The sequence below is a fragment of the Leptinotarsa decemlineata genome, unplaced genomic scaffold, assembly GCF_025532065.1.
Source record: "Leptinotarsa decemlineata unplaced genomic scaffold, Ldec_3_MD MMD2_P_RNA_scaffold_9, whole genome shotgun sequence".
In the NCBI taxonomy this organism is placed as follows: Eukaryota; Metazoa; Arthropoda; class Insecta; order Coleoptera; family Chrysomelidae; genus Leptinotarsa; species Leptinotarsa decemlineata.
Window position 1 is genome coordinate 12,934,829 of NW_027412536.1, and position 10,165 is coordinate 12,944,993.

The window sequence follows — 10,165 nt, forward strand, 5'->3', positions numbered from 1 at the left end:
TTTTCTTAAATTGATAAAATGATTATCAGATCGCTTACTGATTAATCTGAACAAGTAATTAGGAGTTTTGCTTATATAGGACAAGTCAGTAGTTGTCTAAGGCCGCTTGAGGACCTCCCCCCACCATTTGACCTTGTCCTTGAATGACGTCATATGACCTTCAGTTACGTGTCAGATGATATGACCTTGATCATAGGTGTCGACCTTAAGATTTGAGTCTGTTCCTCAATATGTGACCTTGAAGTTTGGTCTTGAAAGATACCTCATGATCTTGCATTATGCACGTTCAATATGACCATGCGATTCGACCTTGAGATTTATCCTTGCTCAATACGTGACCTCGATGTTAAACCTTGAAAGATGTCACATCATATGATCTTCATTTTATTCATTATATCTGCAATACATGACTCTGAACTTGTGCTTTACCTTCAAGATCAACCTTGAGCTATGTGTATGCTATATAACTTTGAACATGAAATTTGAACTTGAGAATTCAAGCTATTCCTAATATGTGACCTTGAGGTTCAACCTTGGAGAGCATCTTACGACCTTGATATATATGCATGTCATATAACCTTGAACATGTAGTGGTGGGGGAAATACTTTTAACGGGAGTGCGATGTGAATGTTTCACTCAGTTCGCATTCTCCTCCTAATCTTGTGGTTCATATAATTTCATACAAAATGTATATGTGCAACGAATGTGGGAAAAATTTCACACGCAGTGACAACCTGCGTCGTCATCAGCGCGATTCATGTACGTTGATGAATTATGGAGGACCATCAACTGAGAATGATGGAGAAGCATCAACTCCGAAGAGGATGAGGTTAAACCCCCCAGCACCTCCGGTAATGCAGACATGCCAGTGCTGCAATTTGACAATTTTAAGTGATCAGATGAATGTACATCGTAGAACTTTGCACCATAGAACGAATGCATGTGTGCATTATGGGGAAGGTGTTAAAATTGTAGGCACAGCGTTCAAGTGTAGAATTGTGAGCTATAGGGTGGATAGTCAAAATCACCATATGGATTACAACACATTCTTCAATGAATTGAAGCAGAAAGTGTTGAAACTACTGGAAGAAGTGTTGGTCATTCATAAAATTGTGAAAGTGAATATGGAGGTGTTTGGGCGCTACAATCTACAAACTAAAGAGTACTGTGATGTTAAAGCATTCAATAGTTCCAATCAAGTTATTGATCAATCGAATGATTTGAATGTGGTATATAACAATTTTGCTGATAGTTTGACTGTCCAAGCGATGGAATTCCAACATCGAGATTCAGGTATGTGATCTATTCTAAACATCATCAATTGAGTGTGTCGAAAAATAATCTCTGTTTTCAGGTTGGACAATTGAGAAAATTTTGTATTTGGAGGTGAATATTAATAAGTTTAGCCCCCTTGGTGGATCTTCTTACATCAAACTTCCCAAATTCATCGAGTCCAAGAAAAGTGTGGTGAATGTTGTGAATCAGGACCATTACTGCTTTGCATGGGCTGTGACTTCAGCTTTATATCCTGCCAGTGCGAGAGTGTGTGAACTTTCGTCATACCCGCACTTTTCAACCGTATTGAATGTAGCAGGTATGGAATTTCCAGTTAAGTTGAAAGATATCCCTAAATTTGAGGTTATGAATAATTGCTCTATCAATGTTTATGGGTTGGAGAACACTTTCAAAAATGGCAAAATCGAATATGAAGTTGTAGGCCCATTACATTATTCAAAATCTAGGCTTAACAGTCACGTGAATCTATTGAATATCACAGACGAATCTGGTAATAGTCATTATTGTTGGATAAAGGATTTATCGAGACTAGTATCATCCCAAATATCTGCACACCACCACAAAAAATATTTTTGTGATGGTTGTTTATTGTACTTTAGTGATGAGCGGGCTTTATTGCGACACCAGTTAAATGATTGTAATCACATATCAACAACAACACCGAACACTAATTTAAGAATTGACAAATTTGGTAAATGTGTACCTGAAAATATTTTGAAATTTGAAAATTTCGAAAAACAATTGAAAGTTCCATTCGTTGTGTATGCTGATTTTGAATCTATTTTGAAACCAGTGCACACAAATGAACCAAATCCTGCACACTCTTTCACAAATAAAACTTATCTTCATGAACCATATGCTTTCTCATATATCATAAAGTGTTCTTTCGATGATTCAATCTCCAAATTTGTATTATACAGAGGTGCTGATGCAGCTAAAGTGTTTGTTTCAAACTTGGAGGCTGACGTAACCAATATTTATCACAAATATTTGAAAAATGTGGTTCCGATGAGTCCTTTGACTGCTGAGGAAGAGCATGACTTCAATATTGCCACCACATGTGGGATATGTGGAAATAAATTTGAAGAGGGTGATATTAAAGTACGTGATCATTGCCATCTAACGGGGAAAAAAAGAAATGGAGCTACTCATTCCATTTGTAATCTCAATTTCAAATTGCCCGAATTCATTCCAATCATTTTCCATAATCTCAGCGGGTATGACTGCCACTTATTCATAAAGGAGTTATGTACCGATAAAAATAAAGTTGATGTCATCGCTCAAACTAAAGAGAAATATGTTTCTTTCACGAAACATCTATTCATGGAAAATACATTGTATCGAAATGGTCAAATAAAAAAAAAATATTTGAAATTGAGATTTGTGGACAGCTTCAAATTTTTGGCTGCATCTCTACAAGAGTTGGGTGATAATTTGGATGAAAAACATTTTGTTGAAACTAAAAAATATTTTCCAGAAAATGATAAATTTCAGCTAATGAGGCAGAAAGGTGTTTTTCCTTATAACTTTATCGATTGTCTGGATAAATTGAATTATTCAAGTATACCATCGAAGTTGGACTTTTATGATAAACTGAATGAGAAGCATATTTCTGATGAGGATTATGATAGAGTGAAACAGGTATGGGGCATGTTCAATTGTCGGGATTTAGGTGAATATTCTGACATTTACTTGAAATCTGATGTTCTGTTGTTGTGTGATATTTTTGAAAATTTCAGAAATATGAGTTTGGGTACATACAAATTGGATCCTGCTCATTATTTCACATCTCCAGGTCTATCTTGGGATGCTATGTTGAAGTTTACAGGGGTCGAGTTAGAATTACTAACTGATATCGATATGGTGCATTTTTTCCAAAATGGTATACGTGGCGGTGTTAGCCAATGTTCGGAAAGGAAGCATATTGCAAATAATCAATTTCTTCCGAATTATAATCCCAACGAACCTTCATCCTTCATAATGTATTTGGATGCAACCAATCTATATGACCATAGTATGTGTCAATCACTACCTGTTGACGGATTCACTTGGTTGACCGCCGATGAAATAAGTCAGCTAGATATCAATAGCATCCCAGATGATGGCTGTCAAGGATACATTCTTGAAGTAGATGTGCACTATCCTATAGAATTGCACGATTTACATTCAGATTTGCCATTTTTGGTGGAGAGCATTATACCACCTGGTTCAAAGTCTAAAATACCCAAACTCATACCGAATTTGAATGATAAAAAAAATATATTGTTCACTATAGAAATTTGAAACAGGCGGTTCGTAATGGTTTGATGGTGATGAGAACTCATAGAATTCTCAGATTCAATCAATCACCATGGTTGAAGAAATATATTGATTTGAATACAACCCTAAGAAATAATGCCAAGAATAAGTTTGAGAAGAACTATTTCAAACTAAACGTGAATTCCATATATGGTAAAACAATGGAGAATGTTAATAATAGAAGAGACATTCGCATTGTTACACATTGGGAATCTATAAGAAGAGGTATGGGTGCCAACGCTCTTATAGCTCGTCCCAATTTCAAAACATTATCTATATTTTCGGAAGACTTTGTCGCCATTCATATGGGTAGAGTTAAGGTTTGCTACAATAAACCATTATATCTGGGATTTTGCATATTGGATATGTCGAAAACTGTTATCTACGACTTTTTCTATGACGTCATCAAAAAGCATTACGGATCTCAAGCTTCTCTTCTATATACCGATACGGATTCTTTGATATTGAAAATAATGACTGATAATTTCTATGATTTCATGAGTGAGAACATTGATAAATTTGACACTTCCAACTATGTGATGAATAATTAATTCAATGTGCCAGTAACGAAGTCGATACTTGGAAAGATGAAGGATGAACTCCCGAGTGATCCCATCATTAGTTTCCACGGCACAGGTGCCAAAGCTTATCACGTTCAAAGTGTATCAGATGAAATAAAGAAGGCAAAAGGTATCAAAAAATCCGTTATAAGAAATCAAATATCAGTTGATGATTACATAAAGATTGTTGAAACAGGTGGTACAATATTGCGAAAGATGAATATATTTCGAAGTGATTTACATAAAGTATATACATTAATGTGCAATAAAGTTGCTCTATCACATAAGGATGATAAAAGGTTCATAATACCTAATACCACCAAGACATTACCTTGGGGACATAACGACATTGAGTTTTATCAAACATGCCCCAATCAGAATTTCAGAATTTTTTTGGAAGTGTTGAAAGATGAAAGCAATGTCGGCAATGGAAAATTAGATCTACTCATTAAATTATTGGAAGAGCAATTGACTAATTGAATATTAAAAATATATATACCCATTTTTTTTAATGTTCAACAATAATTGGAAAATTCATACCAATTGAATATAGTTAATGAATGTTATCGTTCTCTCCCACTTCACCCCACCACAACCCCCACACAGTGCACAACTGATGGTGGGGTTGTAGAGAGGGAAGTGGGTGGAGCTTATCCTTTTAAAATGCGAGAGGAGGCCAGAGTAAATCATTCGCTTGCAGTAGTCCTTCGAGTGAACTTACCTCCAGTGCCCAGTCGAGCCAACCTGCTTCCAGTGGAAATTTTTTCGATTCAATGTAAGTTCATAATTTCAATAACTATATATATATATGTATATTGTATTGACTTATATTTTATTTTTTTCAGAAGCATGTCTTTCTTACGAGCTGCCCTGATGGATGGAACCATTCGTACTGAAGCCCAAGAGAGGGAGACCATGCGCAGGAAGGGGTTAATGGCTGGAACCCCGCTATCTGAAGCCCAGCTAGATGAAGCCATGCGCAGGAGGGTGGTTGTCCATCAGGACGTGGTGATCCAGCCACCTAGGACCCAGATGGCAACGATGGCTCCGATGACGACGACTTCCAATGTCAAGTCCCTCTTTCGTGATTTCAACCCAGACCAGGAAGCGGAATCAATGATGGACCTATCCATCGAGGCGGTACCGACGTCTCAGAGTTTGGAAGGGTTGTTGGAGACGTTGAATCCAAACTTGGAGGAACCACTGCCAGATCTTCTAGATCTATCGGATGTGGAAGATGTGATGTTGGCACAGCTACCTGGTGTGTTATCCCAGATCGACTCCGAGGATGAGTTTGAAAACCCGAAGAAGCGGATACGGGCCAACAACAAGGTGGTGAAGTCTGAAGAGCGGAGTTCCAAGAAGACGAAACCACCATCCGCGAAGTCGAAGTCGAAGCCATCAATCCGGAGGAAGGGCGATAAACTGAGCGTCTTCAGAAAAAGGTGTGAAAGAAACACGGCCATTAGAGCTTGGCCGGAAGCAACCCGTTCTTCGGAAATATCTAAAGCTGGACCATCCTCCCTTGTAGCACCCGTCCACCAGGTGCAAGTGGCTGTAGATGTCCATCGGGAAGCTAGTCCGTCTCCTTTACATCAGGATGGGAGATCAACCTCACCAGCCCTTCCTGAGGAAAACATTCCTTCGCCCACACGAGAGGTCGCTGCGGAAGTTCCTCTATCACAGAGCACATGTGAGGACCGGAAAGTTGTTAATTCTTTCTCATACATGCGATCTGTGATGGATGAATTGAGCAAGAAGCGACAGCGTCGAGGTGAGTGCGATTCCCGCCGCCGAGCCATGAGTGCAAAAATTGAAGGCATTCAGGCTCAGAAGCGGGAATTAGATAAGCAGCTGTCTCGCATTGAAGCGGATCTTCGCAAAGAAGATCAACTTGAAGGCGAGCTAGTGGCTTACATTGAGAAGTACGAGCCTCGGGTGCGGCGATGGAAGGACATGATTGCCGGCTTACCGATGGATTTGTAAATATATGTATATATGTAGTGCATGTTAATTTTAAGATATATTTAAGTTGTTTATAAAATATTTTTTGCATGTCAATTTTAAGGTTGTAATTTTTTTCATGATAAAATTAAATAAAAAATAAACAAGGAATTGAAAGGAGTGCATATACTTTGGTTGTTGCACACAGAATACTGCGAGGTTGGGGCAGTATTTATTCCTTTAATCTAGTCATGTTCTAGCCATATTTAGCATGTAGAAATTAACCACAGAAATAGTACAATCTATGTTAGTATTCATTTGCAATATGAGTTAGTTCAAAATAAGATCTAGGAGAAATAAACTTTGTATGGTAAAACTAATGAGTTTGATTAATAATAAAGAAGCTAAAAACCTTGCCCCATCCCTCAGCATCATTCAATTCGAATGTGACGTTTCCATATATAAATAATGAAAGAAATTATTCATTAGAGTAGTTCAACAAATAGACGTTACATCATTAGTCATTGGCTCACACAAGTTGCGACTTCTGATGGTTGTCGTTTATAAGGGTGTGGCAGCTGGCTAATGAAAAAAAAACAGGAAAGAATAGATGAATAATGGAAGTAACTATCATTTAGTATGTTCGAATAAGTAGATGTGAATATAAATGATTGCATACAGTTGGTTAGGTTAGGTCAGTTTAGGTGAAATTTTTCTCCTGAGCGGATTGCAAAAAGAACCAATTGATGATGATCCATGATGATGATCCATGATGATCCAACTACATATTCTCAACTCCTAAGGTATTGTTAACTGTGCGGTTGACCCCCTCCATCACCCCCTCCACTCTCCCTCCTTCTACAAATCATATATAAAAGGTTGCATTCTCAATAACTCATAGACTTGTTCACTCATCATGAATCGAGTAACTCCAATTGTGCAGGAAGCTGATTCCTCAAGTGAGCCTCATGTCGATTCTCCCGAGAGTTCGTCCTATGGAGATATCCAAGTGCAAGATATCACTTCAACGTGTCCGGACGACTTCGATGGGTATTCAGATACCACCATTGATTTGAATGAGGAACGACGTTATTTCGAATATGAAGCTGATGAGTATGGCCAATTTGATGACCCAATGGATCCAGATGCCGACTTTGGGGTGATGAACGAGTTTTTTCTGATAGTTCGGGAAGAATCACCCAGCCCCGACATTATGGAGCCGTATTTGGATGATGAATTCGATGACCCCCTCGAGATACCCGACTCTCCGGATCCTGACATAATCATTATAGATGACGATTAAAATGGTTGGGTTAGGTTAGTTTTCTCGGAGTGCACATAATCTGGTTGGTGCACACGGAATACTGCGTGGTTTGGGGCAGTGTTCAACCTAACCCAATATTTTTTTAAAGCTAATTACCCATATGTATCACTCATATCTGATAGAAAAAAAATAGAGAAGTCCAATACATTCAACGAATCATTGGAAGATATATTCGAAATCAACTAGTAACAGTTTGGATATCTAACCATACACTTCAGTTCATCCACTATTTGTGTCAATAATTTTTTTTTGAGAAGGATTTGATTTTTTTCCATTGAAAGGTTTAGTGTTAAACAAAAAAAAACAACAACAATAAAAAATATATAATATTTATTAAAACAAATCATTGTGAGGGTACATGGTTACAAATTATGCAAACATCCAATCGACGAAAGTTCGTCAGTGGCCTGTCACAAGCTTCGCAAAAAGTTTGCGTCATCCCCATCATCGAAATAGTGTAATGGATATCAATATGTTGATACTCACCCCCATTATTATTTCGATGGGAATAAAACCTAAAACAGCACCAACATAACATGTAGATGGTATCATCAATGGTTCGTATACGAACATGAGAGTCCGTAACACAATATAAATCTAAATTATTTTCCACCGTATCACTGACATTCAACCAACGACTTCCTATAATGATGTTCCCATTGTCAGTCGCCGGGTCATCGTCGATACCCTCATCTACCATGGCTACACCGTCTTCTTCTACATCGATACCCTCATCTACCATGGCTACACCGTCTTCTTCTACGTCGATGTCATCTACGATGTCGATTATGTAATCCCCTCCTTCGACGATATCATCCTCTTCTTCAATAACGTCGATGGGAAGTTCATCCTCTTCATCAATAATGTCGTTGGGGGGAAGTTCATCATCTTCATCAGAAAACCGATTATTTTCGTCTTCGAGAGACAATCTCATCAAAACTTCATTGATTTTTTAGCGTTCATTTTTTTTTATTTTTCGATAAGTTTCGTCAAAGGTACTACTAGCACTAGTGAATAGTAATTGGAGTTTAGAGTTGCGAGTCGATTTTTATATGTTTTTTTTTTCTTGTAGAGGTGGTAACCCCACCACTACACCACCCCTCCTCTTTTCACTCTATGTGTTTATAATAGGAAGAGAAGTTCATGAGAGTACATTTGAATTCATCAGTTGAATATTTCGACATCCAATAGTGGATACTAATATGCCTTTTCCAAAAGAGTGGGATTCAAAACCGAAAGTACGCGGTCATCCAATCAAAGTCAATCAAGTTATAATGTGTAGTAATTGTCAATCCATGTACCGGTCTGTGTCGTAGATGTGTATTGAAAAATCCAACCCAAGTTCCGAGTCCAATTAAAGTTTCAAAGGCGACAAATAATTCAACTCCAGAAGTATGCCCCCACCATCAGTGCTGCAAATGTTCCATAGGAATCGTGTGTGACAATATGGGAATTTATAGAAATATTTGTGTGAACTGTGCAGCAAATTGTGAGTTACTACTTCAACGTTGTCTACGTTGTGATAACTATAAAGTAGATTGTTGGAACAATTTATGTACCGTATGCAGAAGTGGATTGATATTATGTGAAAATGTTGGTGATTTCTATCCCAATGAGAACATTCACTTCCGGGATTGTTGGTGTTTGAACAGTGAAGATCAGGTGAAAAGACGAGAAATATATGGTAACGCTATTCGGACATATATTCCATTGGTTACAGTGCCACCCATCACAGCTAATGTCAATATTCAATACATGTGAAATTATATGTTGAATAAATAAATTGCTTTAATATTCAATAATAAAAATTCAATTTCATCATATTGTCTTTATTTTTCCATTTACTACAATAATATTTCAATTAAAATAATGAACTTTCATCGATCCAAGAGTTATGATCTCCAGAGAATCCCAACCACTTCACAAATAGGCGACGTCCTTTCCTTTTCAAAACTCGCTCAACCAAATATGTATTGGGATCTCTCGCTTTATTCAATTCCATTTTATAAAAGCAACCTTTTATCGGATCTCCATTCACATCTTCTAGCTCATAAGTTATAGGCTCTGTACTATTAATTTTCACAACGTTAAAAAGTTCAGTAGTGAAATTTGCTGTATAACCTTTGGCGAATGCATTTTTAAACTTACTGATTCGCACCATATCTCCAATTTTGAATTCTTTTTTTTCACGTTTTCCATGCTGTTTCTTTGATCTTGCATAAACTGTCATTTTTGTGGATGGTTTTACGTCTACGGGCTTCATACCAATGGTACGATGAACTTTGTTGTTATATTGACTGGTAATTTTAGGAAGAATATTCAACCAACTGTAATGGCCTTGAAGTGAAAATTGTCTATAAAGCCAACTTTTCAACGTCCTGATGACTCTTTCCGCAATTGCAGCCTTTTTTGTGCTGAATGTTGAGTAATGATTAATACGGTGCTCTCTCATTAGCGATGAAAATTTTGAATTATAAAACTCGGTACCGTGATCAGATTGTAAGTTCCTTGGGACATGCTTCGCATCTTTCAACACACTCGCCATAGCTGCAGTAACTGAATCAGCTGTTTTATTTCTCAGTGGTCTTGACCATACATACTTTGAATGACAGTTGATAACTATGAGGATGTACCTATAACCATTATTTTCTTTAGCATCTGGTTGCATTTCCATCAGATCCATCTGCCACAAGTCATAAAATCCCTTTATTAGTGTCTTTCGACGGGGAAAATTTCGACGCG

At 37.5% G+C, this 10,165-nt stretch overlaps 1 protein-coding gene across 2 annotated transcripts; it reads left to right on the forward strand.

The window, feature by feature from the left end:
* Nucleotides 1-1,401: 1,401 nt before the first annotated feature.
* Nucleotides 1,402-6,206, forward strand: LOC141480538 (uncharacterized). 2 transcript variants are annotated; one of them, XM_074170646.1, is made up of 3 exons: nucleotides 1,402-1,609; nucleotides 4,856-4,930; nucleotides 5,001-6,206. In XM_074170646.1, the coding sequence occupies exon 3, from the start codon at nucleotides 5,005-5,007 to the stop codon at nucleotides 6,139-6,141; it is 1,137 nt and encodes a 378-aa protein (XP_074026747.1). In that variant the 5' UTR covers nucleotides 1,402-1,609; nucleotides 4,856-4,930; nucleotides 5,001-5,004; the 3' UTR covers nucleotides 6,142-6,206. The 2 variants fall into 2 exon arrangements, with proteins under 2 accessions (XP_074026747.1, XP_074026746.1); XM_074170645.1 differs by having other exon boundaries at nucleotides 1,402-1,595.
* Nucleotides 6,207-10,165: the final 3,959 nt, after the last annotated feature.